General features: G+C 34.1%; 2 protein-coding genes across 2 annotated transcripts; one reads left to right on the forward strand and one right to left on the reverse strand.

Annotated features, from left to right (window-relative positions):
- The first annotated feature begins 317 nt into the window (after positions 1-317).
- Positions 318-15,310, forward strand: LOC125664582 (prostamide/prostaglandin F synthase-like). The gene is given in 5 exon segments (XM_048897405.2): positions 318-513; positions 3,255-3,306; positions 3,429-3,492; positions 6,312-6,387; positions 8,188-15,310. Coding segments are annotated over 5 exon segments (486 nt in total). The 3' UTR covers positions 8,286-15,310.
- Positions 14,551-26,331, reverse strand: LOC125665763 (myeloid leukemia factor 1-like). The gene is made up of 6 exons (XM_048898596.2): positions 26,146-26,331; positions 20,201-20,444; positions 19,540-19,674; positions 17,606-17,759; positions 17,322-17,488; positions 14,551-15,994 (listed from the first exon to the last, which is right to left on the reverse strand). The coding sequence occupies exons 1-5, from the start codon at positions 26,193-26,195 to the stop codon at positions 17,328-17,330; spliced, it is 744 nt and encodes a 247-aa protein (XP_048754553.2). The 5' UTR covers positions 26,196-26,331; the 3' UTR covers positions 14,551-15,994; positions 17,322-17,327.

Below are 26,331 nucleotides of genomic sequence, written 5' to 3' on the forward strand. Positions count from 1 at the left end.
ATCAGTATTTCATATATTACTATGCTGCTTTATGGGGATATTAGTATTTCATATATTACTATGCTGCTTTATGGGGATATCAGTATTTCATATATTACTATGCTGCTTTATGGGGATATTAGTATTTCATATATTACTATGCTGCTTTATGGGGATATCAGTAGATATAATGTATTTCATAATTACTATGCTGCTTTATGGGGATATCAGTATTTAATATATGCTTTGATGATATGTGGAGTATTGAATTTTCTTTGAATATATTATAATTGTGTATGAGCTTAAATTTCTCTAATAACTTTTCCCAGAATATTGCAATGGAAAGCTTTTGGCAGAAGCAAACCTGTGTGATCACATTCATGAGACGGTTTGGATGACCTTTCTGTCGACTGAGTGCAAAGCAACTCAGTCTGATTAGGCCTCAGCTGGACGACAACAATGTCCGCTTTGTAGGCATCGGCTTGGAGGAAGTTGGTGTGGAGCAGTTTGTCCAGGGGGAGTTTTTCACTGGAGGTTTGTATTCTACTCTTTAAAATTCTGGATTTTACTCATTGCTAATGAAAGGCATTCAGTGGTAGGATTGTGATGGAGTGAAAAATGAATTGACTCATGTATATTCTATGCTGCTGCCCTGGAAATTTTATTCCAACACAAGTGGCATGAATTTATTACCATGAAAAGGGCAGTTCACATCCTCCATACAAACAGAGGGGACATTACCATAGAAAGGATGAAATGAAGAGGCGGATTCTCAGCGCTGCTATGCAGTCTTAATATTTCAGATCATATGGTATTTTACAGAATCTAATTTGATTCGGAAATTATAATATGATATAATATAATATAATATACATGTATATATATAATATATATATATATATATATATATATATATATATATGTATATATAAATAAATATATATATAACATTGCACTGTACTTAAGAGTACCAGCTCTGAGCTCCAGGTGTTTGATTCTTAGCAGAGGCACAATATCACCTTTTTAGGTCACCTGAGTTTATACATGTATATATATAGTCACCTGAGTAAACTCATGACCTATTGCAATACGCAATTTCCGAGTTGTCCAATAGTTCTTTCCCTTTTTGGAAGTCTTATAGTACACAGTGAGACGCAAAACATACTTTCATTCACTTGTGGTAGGTACAAATGTTTTATTGCTACTTAAATTCATTTATTGCCGAAAGGCTGATTATCAGACACCATGCAACCACCCAAACTGCGGGGACACACACTATTAGTAAGTTTATGAGAATTTGATAATAAGATAGCTCAAACAAAAATTGATAATCACCATCTTTCTTTGATTAAAGTATCACTTGTGCAGAAGAGGGGCATATTTTTTTTGCACCTGTCGGTCGGTATGTCGGTCGGTAGACCACATGTTATCCGCTCAATATCTTTAGAACCATTCACTTAATCATAATGATTTTTCATATGTGGGTTGGTTATGAGTAGAAGGGTCAATCTACTCTGGACAAAGGAATATACTGTCTGCTCAATATCTAGAGAACCCTTTGCTTGACAAACATCAAACTTGGTACTGGTACATCTTCAGGAGAAGATGACCCCTACTGATTTCGAGGTCACATGGTCAAAGGTCAATGGTTGAACTGGACATAGTAATATATTGTCTCCTATATTTTATGAATTATTTGCTTGATTGACACCAAACTTGGAACACTGGTACAGCATAAGGAGTAGATGACCCCTATTGATTTTTAGGTCACATGGTCAATCCACTCTTGACATAGTAAGATATTGTCTGATCAATACATTGTGTATTTTGAATTGACCAATTTTCAAAATTCTTCAAGGATCTTCTACGTGTCGTGTAATTGGTCTGCATTGACACTTGTTTAGTCTCAGGATTTTCGCGAACCAATCACATGACCCATAACTCATATCAGTAACTCTGTGACCTCCTCTTTGGCTGCCATTGGAAGAGAAGACGCCCTGTCTGATCAATGCACACAAGATTGTGACAAATAAAAGAAATGAGATGGGTTTTAAGTTGAAGATACTTGAAGTATGACATCTCCCTGACTTACCACTTACCAAAATTCCTTAGGTAATGCTTCATGCAATTACTTGGAAAATCTGCCCTGAAGCAGGGACCCCGGCCGTGTTTGTGTACAAGTTTTTGTTTCTTACTTTGTGTATTTTAATTATTATACCAGTACTAGCTAATCATGTGAAACGATTACATAAATCAAAAGAGGGAGGAGATCGGTAGACAGGGAATCCACACATTTTGGAGAAATTTTTGCCGCAAAAAAAAAAAATTACCAAAAAGGAGGTGAAGGAGGGTAGTGGTATCCCATACTTCAGGTGCCTGTGGTCTGGTAGGAGGTGAAGGAGGGTAGTGGTATCCCATACTTCAGGTGCCTGTGGTCTGGTAGGAGGTGAGGGAGGGTAGTGGTATCCCATACTTCAGGTGCCTGTGGTCTGGTATGGCCATTATGAAAATAATATGGCTTTCTTCTCTACACTTAAACTTGAAAGGATACAGTTTAAGCCACACATGATAATTAATTCCTGGAATAAATTCTAGTGTTTAATTGATTGTCAGTAATGTCTCTTAGTACACATCATTAAACAGATTGGATTCAATCGCTCACATGGGATATTATCACCCAATCAGGAGACTTGAAAATATCTCAGTTGCGATACTCAAATATTGAAAACTAGCGTATTATTTGTGTAATGATTTTTTTTTATTCCAATTGTGAAGGAATTGACAGAAGCTGCTTGTAATGCTGTGCATCAAATATCAATTAATTCACAATGTTTGTCCGTCATTATTTTCCTCAATTCTTAATGCCACCTGATATTCCCTGTTTATACATGTGATACTAGAATGGCATCTAATAAACCCAAATCAATGAGAGCAGATGACAATTATAATGAAATATTCATTACCTATAGTTATATATTCAGTGTAGTATAATTCATTTTAATACCGGGTGTATACATTACCTATAGTTATATATTCAGTGTAGTATAATTCATTTTAATACCGGGTGCACCATTAAGGATTTTTGCACCATGAAGCACTATAGCTACAATATAGCAAAATAAGTCAATTAACAGTTATTTGTCACTTTAGATGACGAGAATCAACTCCTGACTGGTCAGCGCGCGCACACACACACACACACACAGACACACACACACATACACACAGTTTTACAGACTCTTCTTCCATATTAGCATATACTATTTGTTTTTCAGAGCTGTACATCGACACGAAGAAACAATGTTACAAAAACTTAGGATTCAGGAGGTATTTACCCTAATTCTATATCTGTTTCACTGCAGATGTATGAATAGCCATTTTGCTGAGTTTAGTTATGCATGTATTTTATTTTTTCTGTGTAAGATATATTTTTAAAAATTATTTTGTAGGTTGAACTTTTTTAGTGTTTTCCCTTCCATGCTGTCCAAGTCCTCAAGAGATAGTCTGAGAAAGGTAGGGAAAATTCAGTTTTCATAGGTTTATTTCTTTCAGTATGGGGTAGAGCACAGGCAATTATATCGCATGGGTTTGAATTTACTATTAAGGAATATATTCAATTTGAACCCAAGTGATAAAATTGCCTGTGGATTAGAGTGAAAACCATGAAGTCTTAATTTTCATATCAAAATATTATTGTATTCACATGGAGAAACAGTTCAATATCACTAATTCATGCTTCATGTAAATACACTGAAAAATATATATGATTCTTTAACCTCTGAACAATAAAATAATGGTACAGTACGCAGTATAGAAGATTTCAGTGGGTGACATGCTGACATTTCATCTGGTCAACAAACTGGACTATCATCAGCAGATTTAGGTTTTTTTCTAATTTAAACATATTTTATTGAGAAACTCAACAAGATTGGGCAACAGGCATAACCTATGTATAGGCCCTCTCCCAAGTACAAAGCTATGATTGATAAAAAGGATTCTTTGAAGATGTAACAATATTGTAATGAGGTTTACATGAAAATAGTTAAGGGTTGTTAGCATAACTTCATGAGTAAAAATTGCAGTTAACTTTAGTAGAAAGTAAAAAGAATATTAAAATCTCTGCACGACTTGAATGCACAAACACACTAGAACAGCAGAAACCTACTGAGCAACCCAGCTAGGCAATAGATGTAAAAGGAACAGGCATTTCTGATACAGTACTTATATTTTTTTTTCTGTTTTAAAAACAGTAGGGCTCCATATGATGATATACAATGTAGTAGTACCTGCAACTTAAGGTCACTGGTTGCAGTTATTATTTATAAGTATAGGTTAAGGTTTGGCAATCATTATACCCCCTGCAATGAACAAAAGATTGAAGGAGTTGTGCGAAATCGATCACCATGTTTGTATATCTGTAGACATGTGATCTATGAAGTGCCAGATTAACATCAACTCAAATAATTGAAGATTTCTCTAGCTATTTGAAAATATCATCAATTTATTTGATGCATGCAACAATTCCATTAATTTAAGATCTCTTCAAGTAATTATCTTCAAAGTTAAATTAATGCACACATTAATTGAAATGTTGATGGCATTAATTATTCTGTGCTATATTAATACAGTAATTCAGTTGAAGAGAGCAATAATTCAATTAATGCATGCATCGGTTCAATTATAATTTACACAATAATTGAATTATTGTTCTCTTCAATTGAATTATTGTGTGGATCGATTCAATTATTGCACACTATATTTATATATATAATTCTTTTAGAGAGAGCAATTATTTAATTTGAGATATCTTCATTTCAGTATATTGATCCACAATTGAATTTTTTTCTTTTTAATTGAATTCTTGCTCTCGATCTTTAAAAGAATTGATGCGCACATTAATTCCTTTTACAATTGAAGGTCTTTGCAAACAATTAAATATACCTTCAATTGAATTAAAGAGATCTTCAAACAATCTTATACCAAGATCCAAATTAGATTTTGCAAGCAATAGTTCCACCATATTGATACATGCATTAAATCAATTGATGAGAGCAATATTATTGAATTGATGTGTAAATCAAATCAATTTATGCTCTCATCAATTGAAATGATGTGCAATTATTGTGCACAATAATTGAATGGATGTGTTCATCAATTCAACTGATGAGAGCAATAATTAATTTGATGCACACATCAATTCAATTATTGTGCACAATAATTGAAATTAATGACATCTTCAAATAGTTGAGGACATCTTCAAATTTATTTGAGTTTATGCTAATTTGGTGTTCTATAGAGATCAAGTTCAGCATTATGTCTGAGCTCGCCTATTGATCAGTACAATATACAACCAGACCTACTCTTGATTCTAAATGCCTTTAATGTGGTCTCTGGATGTGACATCTGACTTGTACATTTCGCATGTTTAAGTGACTGACTAAGGAGAGCTAGCTCTTAGTCCAGAGCTATTCTTGCCTTTTGGTGAGTGCAATTAATACAAACCGATTCAATTTTGCTCATATGATACATTTCATGAAGTCAATTTCCAACTCATGGTCCAGATGGTGCATTTATCATACATTTTGTGCTTATCAAAGGGACTCTGGATAAGGATAGTATTTTTGTCTATTTTTTTCAATTTAATACAACTTTGAAGTGATATATCAACAAAACTTGCTCATGGCTACAAATATTTAATGCATTCATATTGATTTTCATCTTACTGCAAGATTAACAAAAATTTGTCATTTGATAAGATGTCATTTAGTAACTTAGGAAACTCCTAAGACATAAAAGTTTGGGATAATGGGATTTTGGTATGAGCAATGATTTTATAAGATGTGTACATAAGGCTGTCTCCAAGGTTAATATAGAAAGATTGTTTATAAGTAAAATAAAGTTGGACCCATCATCGGAACCTATGGGTTTTCTCTCCGTTAATTACTGCATGTGGGTTCCGACGATGAGTTTGACCCTCATGTTCAAGAACTAAATTTCTTAAATTATTATAGATACATAAGATTTTCATAGTTTAAAATGTGCTTTACGAGAAGTACTATGCCGGCATAAAGCTTTGCAGTTCATACCCTCGTGTTTTTTCAAAAATGCGACCTTTTTTTAATTGATTATGATTTCAGAGATTTTGCTCTTAATAATTGCTTTCTTTTAAAACTTGGCACTTCTACAATGCCTGATATAAGCGCTCTGTCAGCTTCCCAGGGAATACCACAAGTATATCAGACACTACATCTATACATATTATTTTACTTACTTACTCTTAATTTTTTATAGTAATTCATACAATACTAAACAATAATCTATATGTAATTCAGGCCCAGCAAGAAAACGTAAATGGAGATTTTAGTGGTGATGGTTTCCAAAATGGTGGTACTCTAGTTGTAGCTCAAGGTAAGTATTAGTTATATTGACGCATCAAAGAAAATTATTTTAGCAATATCATTGAGAAAAGTAAACATTAAAACTCATGCAGGACCCAAACTCAGGATCTCTACTTTAGTGACAGTCTTGTATGTTAATGCACTGAGCTAACCCAACAGGTGTCAATATTTAGATGATGAATAGATTGACATTCTTGTATGTTGGTTCACTGAGTTAACCAGATGCCCATGGGTGTCGTTGTGCAGATGGATAATGAATAAACAAGAAAGGAGATTTATGGCTGGGCCAGGAATCAAACCCAGGACCCATGCAACACTTGTCATGTGCTTTTAAACCACTGAGCTATTCAGGCTGATATCCATGCTCCATGCCCAAACCACTACATTCCTCCTTCCTTGAAGTTTTTTTGCCTTCGAAGAGACACAACGTAGATTCTTTGCCCCTGGCAGGACTCTAACCAGCATTAGTCCAGGGGGTGGTCTACCACATCGAATGTAACAGGAAAGGAGAAAATTTACAGCTGGATCAGGAATCGACCCCTGCATTACTTAAGTCAGGAACTCAAACCAAACTCAACTCCAATCTGATATCCATAATCCATATACTCAAACCACTATCCAGTCTGATATCCATAATCCGTATACTCAAACCACTATTCAATTTGATATCCATAATCTGTATACTCAAACCACTATTCAGGTTGATATCCATAATCCGTATACTCAAAACACTATCTAGTCTGATATCCATAATCCGTATACTCAAACCACTATCCAGTCTGATATCCATAATCCGTATACTCAAACCACTATCTAGTCTGATATCCATAATCCATATACTCAAACCACTATCCAATCTGATATCCATAATCCGTATACTCAAACCACTATCTAGTCTGATATCCATAATCTGTATACTCAAACCACTATCCAGTCCAATTCCATAATCCATATACTCAAACCACTATCCAGTCTGATATCCATAATCCATATACTCAAACCACTATCCAATCTGATATCCATAATCCGTATACTCAAACCACTATCCAGTCTGATATCCATAATCCATATACTCAAACCACTATCCAGTCCAATTCCATAATCCATATACTCAAACCACTATCTAGTCTGATATCCATAATCCGTATACTCAAACCATTATCTAGTCTGATATCCATAATCCGTATACTCAAACCACTATCCAATCTGATATCCATAATCCGTATACATATGTTAAGCCCCATCGACAACAATAGATTGGCAGTCTTGTACAGTATGTTAATCCATTGTGAATGAGCTTATGAGATTGTTGTCATATATTTAGATGGATGACAAATAGACTGATAATTTTATGTATATATAATTATGTGTAGTGGTTTAGGCTGTGGATTTTCTCCTTTCCTATTACATTTAATCATGCACCCATGGACTTGCATGTGAAAGTCCTGCTAGGGACGAAAGAATCTAGGATGTGTGTCTTTGAGGACAAAGAACGTCATAAGGAGTGTACGTGATACAATATGTAGGCATAGAGTGAAGGAGGAAGTTCAATTCCCCCTCTCCAGCCATTTTTGTCCTTTCCTGTTACTCATACGTACGTTAATGCACTGCATGTGCTAATCAGATAGATTTCAATCTCCAAATGGATGAGGAATATAATACTGATATATATAATCAGATAGATTTCAATCTCTAAATGGATGAGGAATATATTACTGATATATATGTATGCATTTTTATTAAATATACGTTACATGTTCTTCCTTTTTAAAAATTCTAAATGTTATCGAACTATTTTTGTGTTTTCCAGGAGGAAAGGTTTTACTATCATACAAACAAGAAAATCCCAGTGACCATGTTGATAACAGTGAGATACTCAGAGTGCTTGGGATGAAAACAAAGTCCTAGTCATTAATATGTACACCTAGTCAGCCATTTCAGAATACAGTGTTTCCTTCCACTTCGATCTCCGGTATTTTTCTCCAAGAGTTCACTCAGGAACATCCTCAATTGTTTGAAAATTGTTCATTATAGTATATTGTGTTTTTTATGTGTGTATATCGTGTAGATGTGTGGATCAAGAATTGTCTGTTCACTATAGTATATTGTGTTTTTTATGTATGTATATCATGTAGATGTGTGGATCAACAATTGTCTGTTCATTATAGTATATTGTGTTTTTTATGTATGTATATCGTGTAGATGTGTGGATCAACAATTGTCTGTTCATTATAGTATATTGTGTTTTTTATGTATGTATATCGTGTAGATGTGTGGATCAACAATTGTCTGTTCATTATAGTATATTATGTTTTTTATGTATGTATATCGTGTAGATGTGTGGATCAACAATTGTCTGTTCATCCTAGTGCTCATGCATGTATATTTGCTTGTGCTTGATTCTAATGTAAACTATTTAAAATATGGCATCTTTCAATGTAGCACTTTTTAAAAAATCTTTAAAATGTTCGTAAATTAGGGAATAATCATCTTCTCATTTGTTATTTGCAACCGTTAATGCTGATTTAACAAACTGGGTTTTCCTGGAGACATATTAGTGGAGCCGGTAAAACGGATTTTTGTGACTGTTAAATGAGCATTGATGGTCACAAACAACAAATAAGAAGACGGTTATTCCCATTCTAATGCAATTCATGTATTTTGGTTGACGTTTATGTCTTATTTTGTAGAGTTTTTTTTTTGTTACATGAAATACAACACGAAATGTTTATGCTTGACATTATGTATTTGCATAATTTTATTTTGACGTCACAATGGAGAGCTTAATTTCCATCTTGTTAATGCTCGTTTAAGAGCCTCAAACATCAGTGCATTAGCCAATTAAAAAGCATATTACAAAAAGTTGCATTAAAATACATGTGTATTAAGATTAACATTGTGATATGATTGAAAAAGCATGCTTGCTCTCATGATGGTTCATGATTGCTGGTCAGTTAGCAGTGCTGCTTTTATTAAAAAGGCTGTACATATTTATAATGTTTAAAACTTGGAATATTGTTCAAGATATACTTTGAAATTAAAAAGTTGGTATGTGTTATTTAGAATCAAGAAATTATTTAATTTTTAGACATGCATGCTTTCCAGTAATACTAGACAAAGAAGTCCCTTGAAATTCTAATGTGTAGGTTTACACAACGTTGAAGTTTCTTTACAAACAATATGAATGATAACACATGCACCTCCAATAATGTGCATTTGCTATTTAAATGCATATAACGTTTTGTATTTCAAGTGAATGCATATAATCTGAATGTTCAAAATTTTAAGAAATGTAGATAAACATAAGGACCCCTTACCTTTATAATAATAGTTGTACTCACTTGTATTAGATTTAGGGAAATCTTGTTGTTAATTGAAGTATGATTTTTATTTCTTGAAAAACATGTTTTTCTTAAGTTTGATGATATTTAGAGTTTATTGGCAGTAAATGTGAAAAAACTCTCAAATGATGTGTGATTTTTTTCTTTCGAAAAACGTGGTTTTTTTTTTAGCTTGATTAAATATTTAAAGTTTATGATTGTCAGTAAATGTGTTATAAATGTGGGAGCACCATGTAATGCATGTTTTCGTTAAATATTTTTATTGGAAACAGCTAGGACACCAAGTAACAAGTGGTAGAGAGATCCTCATGACTGACCTTATAGGGCATTATAACCATTGATAGCTATACACCCAAAAGTTCTGAAAATGTACTGCTGTAATTAGAATTTTTATATTCAAATGCATGTCATTGTGATCTTTTACCAGCAACTGCATTTTCTTCTGTATGATCAAGCTGTGTTTTAAAAACTGCTGTGATGTAACTTTAACCTGTGAAACATTTATCCCATAATTTTTGGAATGATCATTATGTAACTCATTTTGTCAAGAATATTGTGTTTGTATATGCTTAAGAAATTATGAGAAGGGTTGTTGAAACACAGTGTATACAAATTAGAATAATTTCTGAAGCACCGTGATTTCTCAACCAGTCGCTCTCTGAATTTTATGACTTTCAACCTATGTCACGATAATCAAAATGTCATTTAATTTTGTCATCAATGGAATTTTAGGTGACCTGATTGATTCACGTGACCTACTGCTATACATGCCTATGCAATATCTGTGCCGACACTATTATGTAAGTTGACTGAATTCAAGTGTCAGCTATTGTGACACATTTTGTCAGCCATCAGATTCAGCAAGTCACAAATTCAGAGTGGTTAGCCTGAAAGTTAGCTGCTGAACCATAGCTCTCTGGGAAAAAATTGAAAGTAACAGCAACCTAATATGACTACGTAGACAGTCGACGTTATTGAAGCTCGAGTTTTCAATTCGAATGGACGCTTTCGTAAATTTTTGAAGGAAGTGTCACCAAAGGGAGATGTTGGGAATTTTTTTAATACTAATTTTTTTTAGACGGTAATGTAAAAGGGGCCGAAAACGTGCACCAAAAAAGTTGCATTGTAAAAGCTGTCTTTTCTATATCAATATTTTCCCAGAGAGCTACAGTTCTGCAGCTATACTTAAAAGAGGCTCATGAAAAAGTAATCAGACTGCTGATTAAAATACTAGTGCTAATAAATTCTGGTATATATATATATATATATAACTACATCTCAGGTAATTTTTTGTTGCATTTAGCCATCCATTTTGTTTATTGTTTTTGTCATGACTTTATTGTAGATGTGAAAATATATGCAGATTCATGGGATTGTATGTGCATTAATTCTGCTATCTCTTTATGAAATGCAATACAAAAGCAACAATTACATATACATGGAGGGGTGGGGATTTTTGTAACTTCCTCTCTCTTGTGTTAAGTTTAAAATTACCACCACACATGTATTTTCACATTTACAGTACTACATATTAATGTTCACATTTACAATAGTTTAAATCAGGTACTTGTATACATGTTCACACTGCTGATGATAAAATATTCACACTCATGAAACGGAGCACGGAAATTTTTATACTGTGTTCAGTGGAAATATTTGTGTAATACTTAATTTCTATCTGTGTGTTACATGAACCAACATACAAGTTAATAAACTGCCTAAAATATTACAGCTGTTTCAAAGTTTCTTTTTACCCCCACAATATAAAGTTTTTAGATTACCTGAGCTGAAGGATCAAGTGAGCTTTTCTGATCAAAATTTGTTCATTGTCTGTCGGTGTCGACGTAAACTTTTCACATTTTCATCTTCTTCAGAACCAATGGGCCAATTTCAGCCAAACTTGGCACAAAGCATCGTTGGGTGAAGGGCTTTCAAGTTTGTTCAAATGAAGGGCTATGTCCCCTTCAAAGAGGAGATAATCACAAAAATAGGGTGGGGTAATGTAAAAATCTTTTCAAGAACCACTGAACCAGAGGAGCTGAAATTTACATGAAAGCTTTCAGACATAGTGCAGACTCAAGTTTGTTAAAATCATAACCCCCTGGGAGTAGGATGGTGCCACAATAGGGGATCAAAGTTTTACATGCTAATATATAGGGAAAATCTTTTTTAAAAATCTTCTCGAGAAACACTGGGCCAAAAAAGCTGAGATTTATATAAAAGCTTCCTGACATAGTGCAGATTCAAGTTTGTTAAAATCATGGCCCCCGACGGTAGGATGGATGGGGCCACAATAGGGGATCAAAGTTTTACAAACTAATATATAGAAAAAAATCCTCTTCTCAAGAACCATTGGGCCAAAGTAGTTTACATTTGCATGAAAGCTTCCTGACAGTGACATAATGCAGATTCAAGTTTGTCAAAATCATGGCCCCCGGGGGTAGGATGTGGCCACAATAGAGAATCAAAGTTTTACATACCAATATATAGAGAAAATCTTCTTCTCAAGAACCATTGGGTCAAAGAAGTTTACATTTACATGAAAGTTTATTGACATAGTGCTGATTCAAGTTTATAAAATCCATGGCCCCCAGGGGTAGGTAGGGACCACAATAGGGATCAAAGTTCTAAACAGCGGGGTTAAGGTGTCCCGAGTAAAATAATAAGTAATAACAGTATATTCATATAAAAGTAGAATTCTTTCAAGCGTAGCATATTTTTAGTAAAAATCGTTTGTCAATACATAAACAAACATCGTATCACGTGGGGGAATCCTTTGCTTAACTATTACGTCGTCATACAAGTGACATAGAGCTATTTTTATCTGCTAGACTTTTAGTTGTTTATCACCTCGGTACAGGTGAAAGATGCACTCAAATCATTTGCAGTTTGGGCTTGATATGTCGACATTGATATGGTAAATTTAAATAGTGATACGGATCGGTACAGTATCCTCTCAAATATAGCAATTTCCATAATCTCAACTCAAATGTTGGGCATTTTCTACATTCAAGTCTAAATCGTATCTAAACGAGGCAAAATATTGTACCTTCCGTATCAAAATCCTAATTCTGCAACTAGTTGCCTTTCTGAATGTGCCTTGATCGAAATAAAATTTCGTCATCTTTCACCTGTATCGAGTCGATATGTACATGCGTTGGTTTTCTTTATTCCAAATGACTATACACATCGGGGGCGATATCAAGGTCACAAAGTGATGTAAAGATTATTTTACAGTCTTTCGTGCACATACTATATATAAAATTATGAGATTTACATATTATCGAAGAAAACTGCGGAAAAAAATCATCTGACAAACAGATTTAAACACATACAGCTTGTACACTAGATAACGGCAATAAATAGCGAGAAAATATTATGACATTTTCCCCGCGATACAACTATAGACCTGTACGTCGTGACGTCATATAGTATGAAGTGCACCGAGGTACATTTTATGTTTGTTTTAACTTTACTCGGGACACCTTAACCCTGCTGCGTACATGTGAATATATAGGGAAAATATTTAGATATGGGCCAAGATGACTCAGGTGAGTGATGTGACCCTTGGGCCTCTTGTTTTTTCCCCATGATATATTTTGGGAATAATGTCTGAAAAACAGTGGAAGCTTGGGGGGCAACTTAGATGTATATATGATTGGTGAAGTGAATTATGTAGAAATTAACCCATGCTTCTATTGTATTCACATTCCCCTAATTCAAACACAGTATTTTTTACATTTGTACTTTGTAGTTTAACTTGTTTCGTTGGAATCGGAAAGTCACACAGATGTTCACAACAAAAGATTTCGGCTCTTTGTTTCCACCTTTTCTAAAGGGACTGGGTCCACATTTTTTGGAAAAAACTATTTTTCATATTTTATGTTAGAAAATAACTCATTTAATGTTGACAACCAATATTTGGACCTTCTGAATGCAAGGATAAGAGCAATATTTTAACCTTAACTCTGTGCTATGTAAACAAAGACTCGAGCCTTTTTGTTTACAAACAAAGAAAAGAAATGAGGATAAGAGCAATATTTTAACCTTAACTCTGTGCTATGTAAACAAAGACTCGAGCCTTTTTGTTTACAAACAAAGAAATGTTAATTTTGTAATTTAAAGCATCTTAATTTTGTACAGTCACAAATTCAATTTTTAAATGGCATATTTTACCTAAAGTTTACTTGAATGTGATATATATACAATGTAATGAACCTGGATCGATATCCATGTGTTTTGAAAACTTTGTAAAACAACATGCCGCAGTCTTTGAGCTCCTATCATGAAATTTAACCGTAATTTTTGGGTTAAAAACACTTTAAACACATTTGACTGTAGATTTTGATTATTTAAAGTGAAAAACAAAATTTGGGGGGCAATCATAAATCAGTCCCTTTAATTGTCTTCTCTTGAATTCATATATCATTAGGGATGCCCTAGTTTTGTCAGATTTTTCCAAAGAAGTTGGAATTGAAGTCATGCAGACTTCACCTCAGCCGGTATCCTCACAACGTCAGGGGTCCGAAATTGACTCCTGGCTGTGAGACCTGACAAACTTTATCATTCCGGGCTGATTGTCACGATGTCTGGTGGGAATGATGTAATTCTTTTTTGTATTGACCAAGTGAACTCTGAACCCCACACGTTGTGAAGATGCCAGCCAGTGTTAGAGCTAAAAACTGTTCCCAGCTTTCAGTTTTACAGACCCATCTTTTGCAGTGATGATACTTCTGAACTTTGAACTGTGCCTTCAAATTTCCCCGTATTCTGTAATACATGTACTCTTAAACTTTTCCTCTCTGCTCCGATTTCAAAACATAGCACTCCAATGCATGTTCAACTTTATTCAAGGAAAAATACACACACAAGGAGAAAACATCAACAATGGTGTACTGAGTTTTCTACTGAACAATGATTTATTTCTATACAGTGTATACTACATTCTACCAAAAAGAAAATGCACAGGATACTTGTTTTACCAATCGTTATTGAGCTTTTAAAATCTCGTTTCAAATACATATATATCTAGGAGACAAATAAATCATGAGCTAATTGTAGCAGACAGGAGATAAATGTAAAAATGTGTTTGAGCTTGTTGTAGCAAGCTAAGTCATCAGTTCAAAGTTCCCAGTGTTCAAAATTTGAAGGAATGTTCACATGCAGGAATGTTAAACACTTGTATGAAGCTACAGCACTATGAAAGCCAGTTATTCAACATCTCTGCTGTAAGCAAAAAATCCTACCAAACAGAAAACTAACTACATGTATATTGGAATCAAAATATATTACCGCATAAGTGGAATTTTTAGTGATATGTTCATAAATCACGAGTATATATATTTAGCGGGAGCTAATTTTAGTGACTTTATCATTCTAAGAAAGATAGTTATTACCTCTGATATTGAATAAATATTGGCGATATTCAATGCTAGCGATCGCAACACTGTTGCTAATAATGCAAAAATTAAATCCTCGCTAAAAATTCTGCTTATATGGTAATAAGAACACATATACGTGAATTCCGGCTGGGCCTGCACTTTTCCTCAGGTTTCTAATATTTAGCAGTTTTCCATTCAAAATACAGAAATACTCTTTCTATTTTACATTCTAAAAATACTCTTGGGAGGGATTTTGCTTGAAAGATTGTTACAGTGAACATGACTATATACAACAACCAAAAAAATCATGGCAAAAGTGACTGTAAATATAGACACAAAACGGCACATGTACACATATTCAGTGACACTCTAAATACAAACTTATCATTGGTATTAACATCAAAGTAATAAATGTTATGGGATTATGTGATGCATACAAATATTAACTCATTTACAAGAAAACCTTAAAAAGTTCTCAAACTAAAATAATACACAGTGGTCATAAATAAATAAAGCAAAGTACTGCTACAGTGAAAAAATCCAGATTCAAGTTGTTCCTCTTGTGTAAAGATGAATGCAACAGAAGGAAATAACGGACGGATTTCGATCTGCACACGACACGAAGACGAATCTGTCAGAATATCCTCTATTCCTCCACCCTAGATTGTACACGTATTAATTTGCTTTACGTATTCATTGTTATAGTAAAGTTTGAGTAAATCAATGAGACACAACTAAAGTTACACAACTGTTGCTTGGCACAACACAATGCTGAAACTCCTGCATCTTCCAAACAGATCTCTTCATGTTAATGTATAAATAATAATTGTATCACCAGGTATTCTGTAGCATTCATCTCTCACACATCAATACCTTTCAGACAAAACTTTTGTACCTGAAATGAGGAAAAATTAACCTATAATCATGTACAGAGCTCCAGATAAGGTGCGTTTGAGAGTAAATACTCATTAATTTTTTACCAAATACGCATTAAAGTTGAAAATCTGGCGTACAATTACACATTAGTGAATGTAAATACGCTTTACAATCCTAGTAATGCGTACATATGATAGAATAATATAAGTACGAAATATCTATTTATATGAATTGAGGTTAGTTCAACGCTTGATCTTACATGAAGTAATCACTATGAATAACGTTTAGATGACAATGATAATTTTGAAAGATGGCTTAGAGATAACTAAAAGCAACTGTATTATGTATAAACCTAATTGTTATATTTCTTTCTTAATGAGGTAGAGTGCGGTCGAAAGCACAGAAAAAAAAACCTTGTATTACATGTATCAATCGTAGAAGATTGATTGATGCTAAAAATATGGCACAGAAAATGTCACCAGACAAAGGATACTTTTTTACTGAAAGGCCGCTCCTGCAGCATTGTCTCACTAACTATTTGCGAGAATAGCAGTCATGCATTTATTTACAGACTTCCGTCACACATGCACTCGTTTTACACAGGTGGAGGAAAACCAATTCTTGTTTAACGGTGCAAGGTGAGTGGAATCCGACAGTAATTTGCAGTGAAAACATAGTGCAAACAATATATATGGGCAGAATTAAGTTCGTCTAAATTTTAAAAAATGCTATAGAAAGACACAAAATCTTTTGACTTTGAAACTGATATTTTTTGGTCAAAAATGCTTTTAGTTTCTCATATAGCAGTTTAATTTAAAATATGACAAATAATTTTGTTTGTTTGTTTGGTGTTTATGAAATTTATTCAATACTGTACAATAAAATCTTGTATATTTATGGTTGAAAAATCATTTGTAGTTTTTTTTTTTATCATAAACTCTTCATTGTCATTGGGATTTTGAAATTTATCATTGAGGTATCAAATTTTAATATGTCAGACACTCGGTCACATAATATCTGATTATATTTAGATTAAGTGATCAAATTCTGTATTAGTGGCAAAACAGCAAATATAAATCTGTAAATTAACAAAATACTCTTGATTTTTCTGGAAAGCAAAATACTCATTGATTTGAAAATCAGGGCGTAAATACTCTTTGTGGTAAAAAATTATCTAGAGCTCTGCATGTATATCATTTTGAAAAGAATCAAATTACAGAGTATATGGGTTTTCCCCCCTCCACAATGCAGCTTCCATTTAGCCTGTCATCTTATAGCCTCACACAGAAGAGTGTAAGACATCATGTAATTCTATATAATTAAATCTACAGTGTATACCAACATACCAAGATTTAGTTCTTCTCCCTCCTCTCACGATCTCTGTAGCCGCGTCTCTCGGTGGGATCAGGAAGCGCTCTTCTATCTGACCTTTCACCTCTTCGTCTGTACTCCAGTCCTCTCATTGATTCCCTTGTTTTCTCTTGAAATTCTCTGTCAAAACGCTCCTTTTCATCTAAGTAAAATTATTTAACCTATTACACCACACATTTAGAAAAATTGTTTTTTAGTTGAATAGTTGAGGAAGACCTCACAAAAATTATCTGATTATCCCTCGTTACAAGGGACTTACTTTCATCCATGTTTATGATCTCCTCATCCTCCTCAATGTCACCATCCCTTCTTCTGGTCTTTTGGATAATGTGAGCCCGATCGTTAATGTGGTGACCAATAGCCATTTTTTCACCCTTTTCAGAATCTCTCACAGATTTTCTGGACTCCTTAACCTTAAAATTGATAATATAAAAATTTCTGACAATAATGTGTCAAAAGTCTTAAAAGATACACAATATAGACAAAGTCATTAAACAAGAGGCCCATGGACCACATCGCTCACCTGAGTCACCTTGGACCATATTTAAAGATTTTCTCTATATATTTGCATGTAAAACTTTGATCCCTATTGTGACACCAACCTAATCCTGGGCGCCATAATTTTTACAAACTTGAATCTGCATTATATCAGGAAGCTTTCATGTAAATGTAAACTTCTTTGGTCCAGTGATTCTTTAGAAGAAGAATTCTAATGATTTTCCCCGATATATTTGTATGTAAAACTTTGATCCCCTATTGTGGCCCCATCTTTCCCCTGGGGGCCATGATTTTAACAAACTTGAATTTGCACAATATCAAAAAGCTTTCATCTAAGTCTCAGCCTTTCTGGCCCAGTGGTTCTTGAGAAGAAGATTTTTAAAGATTTTCCCTATATATTTCCATGTAAAACTTTGAACCCCCATTGTGGCCCCATCTTACCCCCAGGGGTCAAGATTTTTACAAACTTGAATCTGCACTATGTCAGGCAGCTTTCATGTAAATATCAGCTCTTCTGGCAAAGTGGTTCTTGAGAAGATTTTCCCCGATATATTTGTATGTAAAACTTCGATCCCATATTGTGGCACCATGTTACCCCCAGGGGTCATAATTATAATTATAACCCCCGCGAACGAAGTTCAGGGGGGTATATAGGAATCACTCTGTCTGTCCGTCTGTCTGTCTGTGCAGATTCGTGTCCGGGCCATAACTTCTTTGTTCTTTGACATAGGCATACCATATTTGGCACACAGGTGGATCACCATGAGACGATGTGTCGAGTACCTTCATGACCTCTATAAGACCTTGACCCTAAGGTCAAAATTAAAGTTTTTTTTACAATGGATTCGTGCCCGGGCCATAACTTCTTTGTCCTTTGACATAGGCATACCATATTTGACACATGAGTGTATCACCATGAGACGATGTGTTGGGTACCTTCATGACCTCCATATGACCTTGAACTTTGACCTCAAGGTCAAAATTGATTATAGGGTTTTGACATAGTCATACCATAAGACATGGGTGTATCACCATGAGACTATGTGTCATGTACATTCATGACCTCTTTATGACCTTGACCTTTGATCTCAAGGTCAAAATTATAGGTTTATACCATGGATTTATGTTTGGACTATATCTTCCATTTTCTTCTACAAAGGCATACCATATTTTACACTCAGGAAAGAGGTAATTTATACCTATTAACAACATCCTTTGGGAGATTGGGGTAAGTGGGGGGTATTCTTAGTCAGCATTGCTCACAGTACATCTTGTTTTAACAAACTTGAATCAGCACTATTTGAGGAAGCTTTCATGTAAATTTCAGCATTTTTCTGGCCAAATGGTTCTTGAGAAGATTTTTAAATGACCCCACCCTGTTTTGCATTTTTGTGAATAACTCCCCTTTGAAGAGGGCATGGCCCTTCATTTGAACAAACTTGAAAGCCCTTCACCCAAGGATGCTTTGTGCCAAGTTTGGTTGAAATTGGCCCAGTGGTTCTTTAGAAGAAGTCAAAAATGTAAAACGTTTACAGACAGACGACGGACAACAGGCGATCAGAAAAGCTCACTTGAGGTTTCAGTTCAGGTGAGCTAAAAATACATTAGTTTAACAGGACAGTTTCATATTAATGCATGTAATAAGTGCAATAAGTTTACATAATGCTTCAGTGTATAGAAGTTGAAAGTACTGACCCCTCCTGGCGCTTGTCGGACAGAGGAAGTGGCCTGGTACACCCTTGGTCTGCTTCCCTCTCCTCCGGTGTTTGTGTATGAATATACGGAGGACTGGGAATACACATGGGCATTTGGGTCATTTCTGGCATTCTCCTGAAACAGGTAAATTTGTTGATTATTTTAAACAAATGGATTTGAATTCATATATAAAGCACTAGTTCATGTAACTGTAATACTGGTAGACTGCACGAGTCCATGTCACACATTAAGAAATCTTCAAAGCAATGAGTACCTCTAGATCATAACCTAGTCCAAACCAGCCAAAGGTGAAATGCTTTTTAGAACCCATCATGCTATATACAATTTTAGGATGAAAATATTTTTCAATCAATTAAATACTTGTCTCTGTTTTCAGCTATATGTGCCATGCCCTTTGACATCAAATGCAATCCCAGATGCAACCCACTTTTTTTTCTACTGCAAAAGTTGTTACACCCCTTTATCTTGAGAATTCTGATGCAATCACATGTATGCAGGGTTTTTAAAAAAAAAACAACAACCAATAAATATTTTGAATGGCACAGGCATAAAAAAAAAAGTTTGCAAACTCTCAGATATTCCAGACAAAAAGGTGTTGATTCTGTGTTCATGAAATTAGGTTCTAGAAGGATTCACTTACAAATGTCCTATCCATATTGGTCATCATACTGTTCATGTTCATGAACATGTTGCCAAACATGCCACCAAACGGCACAAAAGGAGACATTGCCAGGTTGTTACTTCGTTGAGAGATTCTTTGCTGATTATCCCTCGCTGGTCCCTGCAACATAGGATGACCTCCCTGCAACATAGGATGACCTCCAAACATACCAAAAGGATCTTGAAACATTCTGTCCATGTTTCTCATGTGTTCTTGGTGACCTCTGAAATAATATAAAAAGTTCTATCTGTATCCAACTTTTCCTTCACCAGTCTGGATAAGAAAGACTATTGTTTGATAAACCCCAATACTCTCTCAATATTTGTTACATACCAGCAGTTAAGCAGCTTATCATTTTACTCATGTTTGTTGTTGGTAATGACTCCTCACTATGACAATTACTTATTTTATACACTTTCCTCACTCTTTACTTTGACAATTACTTATTTTATACACTGTCACTCCTTACTTTGATAATTACTTATTTTATACACTTTCCTCACTCCTTACTTTGACAATTACTTATTTTATACACTTTCCTCACTCCTTACTTTGATAATTACCTATTTTATACACTTTCCTCACTTCTTACTTTGATAATTACCTATTTTATATACTGTCACTCCTTACTTTGACAATTACATATTTTATACACTTTCCTCACTCCTTACTTTGATAATTACCTATTTAATACACTTTCACTCCCTACTTTGACAATTACTTATTTTATACACTTTCCTCACTCCTTACTTTGACAATTACTTATTTTATACACTTTCCTCACTCCTTACTTTAATAATTACCTATTTTATGCACTTTCACTCCTTACTTTGACAATTACCTATTTTATACACTTTCACTCCATACTTTGACAATTACTTATTTTATACACTGTCACTCCTTACTTTGATAATTACTTATTTTATACACTTTCCTCACTCCTTACTTTGATAATTACTTATTTTATACACTTTCACTCCTTGCTTTGACAATTACCTATTTCATACACTTTCCTCACTCCTTACTTTGACAATTACCTATTTTATACACTTTCCTCTCTCCTTACTTTGACATTTACCTATTTTATACACTATCGTTCCTTACTTTGACAATTACCTATTTCATACACTTTCCTCACTCCTTACTTTGACAATTGCCTATTTTATACACTTTCCTCACTCCTTACTTTGATAATTACCTATTTTATGCACTTTCACTCCTTACTTTGACAATTACCTATTTTATACACTTTCACTCCTTACTTTGACAATTATCTATTTTATACACAGTCACTCCTTACTTTGACAATTACTTATTTTATACACTTTCCTCACTCCTTACTTTGATAATTACCTATTTTATACACTTTCCTCACTCCTTACTTTGACAATTACCTATTTTATACACTTTCCTCACTCCTTACTTTGATAATTACCTATTTTATACACTTTCCTCACTCCTTACTTTGACAATTACCTATTTTATACACTTTCTCACTCCTTACTTTGACAATTACCTATTTTATACACTTTCCTCACTCCTTACTTTGACAATTACCTATTTTATACACTTTCCTCACTCCTTACTTTGACAATTACCTATTTTATACACTGTCACTCCTTACTTTGACAATTACCTATTTTATACACTTTCTCACTCCTTACTTTGACAATTACCTATTTTATACACTTTCTCACTCCTTGCCTTGACAATTACCTATTTTATACACTATCACTCCTTGCTTTAACAATTACCTATTTTATACATTATATCACTCCTATACAAAATAAAGTATGGTTATCTTTTTGTGCTGTAGGTGTCCGAAACTGAATTCTTTGCAAAGTTCTGTGAATTTTTTGGTTTGATTAAATACCATTAAATATCAAAAATGCTATCATTTTATATGATGAAGTGGACAAACTAGTGAAATGCTTTGCGGACTAGTGAACATTAATAGTCACTAGTCTGTACAGAGTGGTGCTTGAAAAAGTTGAATTTGAACCCTGTATAGTAACAAAACTAATACATATCATTGCTCCAATGTACTGACATCTGAACCCTATGGGCTGTCAATATCTTGTTCAATTGTACTGACATCTTAACCCTATGGACTGTCAATATCATGTTCAATTGTACTGAATTCTGAACCCTATGGGCTGTCAATATCTTGTTCAATTGTACTGACATCTGAACCCTATGGGCTGTCAATATCTTGTTCAATTGTACTGACATCTGAACCCTATGGACTGTCAATATCTTGTTCAATTGTACTGACATCTGAACCCTATGGACTGTCAATATCATGTTCAATTGTACTGAATTCTGAACCCTATGGGCTGTCAATATCTTGTTCAATTGTACTGACATCTGAACCCTATGGGCTGTCAATATCTTGTTCAATTGTACCGACATCTGAACTCTATGGGCTGTCAATATCATGTTCAATTGTACCGACATCTGAACTCTATGGGTTGTCAATATCATGTTCAATAGACTGTTACAATCAAACATAATTATTTATTATGTTTAGTTATTGTGTATGCTGATTTTTGCATAAAGTTTATAAATCATAATAACCCACTTATTAAAATACAAAGGAATCATGAGCTAGATTTCTCGATATATTTGACATTTCCCAGAAATATTCGAATTTCAATACCAATACAAAGACCTAAGTTTGAAATGTTTTGGCACATACATATATGTACACACCTTTATTCACAAGTTAGACCTATCTAAATAAATGATGTGTTATATCAACCACAAGAACAGATTTTGTAAAAGTTGACAAACCTAAAAAAAAAAAACAACAACCCAGATTACTGTTAATTTTGAATCTTTATTCAATATATTTTAGTTAAGTGATCTAATTATATCATTTTGATCAATTTTTTTTCACACTTATCTACACTCCAATGCACTCAAAATCTCAAAGGTAAATTTTAAGACTACTAACATTAGAATAAATCTTTTATGGATTGTCCAGGTTGGGAACACTTCCCCTAAAGCGAGATCTTCTTGTGAAAATGCGATTATCCCTCTTTAATGAGAGAAAATATATCCCATACAACAGTCCAAGAGAAAAACACCCATGGAGTACATACATCGCTTCATTTTTCACGTGAACAGAGGAAAAAGTGCTAAAATGTCTGATACTTCTGCAAATACATAAATCAAAGCAAATCACTCATGATGTGTATTGGATTTCATCCTCCTTCCTTCTTATGCAACATTGGTCTTGACTGTATCAATCATATACACCATCGCCAAACGTTCTGTGTTGAGGTGTTTGAGCAAGTGGTATGTAGAGTTGGGTACCACAGAAAAAAAGCTACCGCAGTATACCATGGTATTTGCAAAATACTGCGGTACATACCACGGAATATCGCAGATTTAATCTTTAAGTATTATGATTGAATTTTTAGGTTTTTTTTTAGATGTGAATCATTGTATATAATGAGCAGTTATTAGTTTATTGATTGTAAATTGCATTTAATTTATTCAAATATGAATTAAAGCTGTATGACCCGATGTTTATGTATTATTTTTGTACATAATTACTTTAAAGCAGATTAATTACTTTATAAAGTTATTAACTTTCCCTTAATTACATGCTTGAAAACATCTGCATGTAAAAGAAAACAGTGCGAATATTATTTAGAAAGTAAATATAGTGGGTACATATATAAATCATCCCATAATAGACGTCTATAAATAGACCCACGCGCGTCAGAGGAATCCCAATATGATGTATTAACTCATACGCAACTGTCTAGTTTTAAGGTTGAAAGAGCGTAAAACAACGAATTACTAAGAGGTATTTGATATTTTTATTTCTATTAAACTTATGGTACGGTACTGTTATAAGACCACTGATGATCTGAAAGTTTGAACTGGTCACGTGACTGTCACTTGAAATGGCAGAGTGACGCGGTTATTTGTAAACATCTATTTAAAATCAAATAATTTGGGTTAATACAGGTGAAATAATTTATGATAAGTTGTACAGCTCATAACTACATACGTGCGATGATTTAATAGCGTTTTTACGAGATGGAAAAAAAATATTGTAATTCGGACCACACAGCTTTAAGGAAATTACCTTATTCAAATTTATTCTGAAACCAGTTAACAGAAAAAAAGCTTAATCCAAACATAAAAGTAAGCATATAGTACATACTATATAGCAGTGTCTTTGTATTATGACTAGAATCGACTGGGACTAAACTACTGACTGGAACGACTATCAAAATAACTAATGGTGAGAAAACCTGTGCAATTTATTTGACACGATCCCAAAGTCTAGAAGTTCTTAAGAGTCGCGAATGATGAGAACTTCTACATGTAGGATAAGCCTGTCCACTTCTTTAATGAGAATAACGAGAACATGTGCGCGGAATGTTGTTGTTCTTCGACCACAATTCCTACATTCTTGCACCTCAAACCCATTAACTCCGCATTCAGAATCATCAAGAATTTGTACTCGCATGAAGAACGGTTGTTTCGAATGCACATGTCTGCATTTGCCATTTTATATTTTTTATTCAGGGTTTGCCTTATAGGCGGAAATGGTATTCGACCCGCATAAACCAAAAAACATCTTTTATAATCTACCGTATATCAAAATGCTTTTTTAATGAAATGTTTTCAATTATTTTTTTTTTTTATTTTGATTTGTTTTCATATCTTTAATAATCAAATTATCGCTTTTTATACTTGGTATGTTTAACCGATTGTGTACAGTTATTAGACTTACCTTTCATTACATCACAACGAAGAAACGATGCAAATAAAGTGAGTCACTGCGTACACAAATTTCTTTAATTAATAATTGTTTTTACTTTTTACTTTGCTTCAAATTTATATTTTTGTTAAGAGTTATCAGACATGAATATACCGGTACTTCGCCTCATGTATCGTGGTACATACTGGCACCAGAAAAATACCGGTAATACCGCACACCTCTAGTGGTTAGTGGTAGGGGATCTGACTGGATGCTATATGTCATTCAAACCAGAATTTATTGCTTCACCTGATAGGCTATATAATTCTTAGGAGTTATCTGTATAAAGAAAAATATGGACCACTTTCTAACTCCTCCTCATAGACATCTACACTCTCCATAGTAAATTGTAGTAAGGGTTGGTTGTACTGAATGTACTCTGCATTAAGAGCACAATACACGTATCAACACTTCGCGAAAGTTACGTCCCTTGTCCGCCATCTCCCGGATAAAAATCGTATTTCCCTACGTTGGCCTTTGTAATTTTCCAATCTGTAGCTTTGACATCTGTTATTTTTCCATCAATTGCAGTTAACTACAATATGCCCCAGATTGGGGCAACCCATTAACTTGTATGAAAACTTGGTAATTGGCTAAAATTCAAAGTAATAACATCTTACATTTGGTAAGGTAAAGAAGGAAAACTTGGTTTTTCACCGATTGACCTTTGGCTGACCCCGCAAAGCGACGTAACTCGCGGCGAAGTGTTCATACGTGTATTGTATCATGTGTAGGAATGGTTGTATACAAATGGCCACGGTGATATAGAGACAATTTGCATTATGTTGAGTGTGTCACACTTATCTAACATTGCACGGAATTTGCCATTATTTTCAATAAAACCACCTGTTCATGGTCATATTTTCTTCCTCGCTAATGGGGGATAATCGCAGTTGGTGAGAAGTGTTCCCAACCTGTTGTGATACAAGTCTATACCAATTTGGACAATTGAAAATGTTTCTTACTTCAGGGTCAATTATTACATCAATTATGGCAAATTTAAAATAACAACCTGAAGAGTGAAGACATTACATCAACTTGAAGATGAAACTATCATATTCATATAGTCCTATATATATCACTAGATCACTAAACGGCGTAATGTACCTATCACGTTTTCTACGTGTATCTGAGAACTTACTCAAAAAATGGATCATTGTCCATGCTGGCAAAGAAAGACCTGCCCAACATTCTTATTTTCTGTAAGACTGTTTCCTAAAGGAAATCCGATATGGCAAAGTGATAACAACTCGTCACAATGGCGAAGAATTGGGTAAATTAAGGTACCCAAAATGTCAAACGAAATATTTGTATAGAACGTATTATA

This window comes from Ostrea edulis, chromosome 1, assembly GCF_947568905.1.
Source record: "Ostrea edulis chromosome 1, xbOstEdul1.1, whole genome shotgun sequence".
In the NCBI taxonomy this organism is placed as follows: Eukaryota; Metazoa; Mollusca; class Bivalvia; order Ostreida; family Ostreidae; genus Ostrea; species Ostrea edulis.

Coding starts and splice junctions, on each gene's coding strand:
- LOC125665763 (XM_048898596.2), bottom strand. CDS start 26,195: ATGTTGGGCAGGTCTTTCTTTGCCAGCATGGACAATGATCCATTTTTT. Junction 20,445..26,145: donor GACAATGATCCATTTTTTGA/GTAAGTTCTCAG, acceptor ATATTATTTCAG/AGGTCACCAAGAACACATGA. Junction 17,760..19,539: donor TCCGACAAGCGCCAGGAGGG/GTCAGTACTTTC, acceptor ATCAATTTTAAG/GTTAAGGAGTCCAGAAAATC.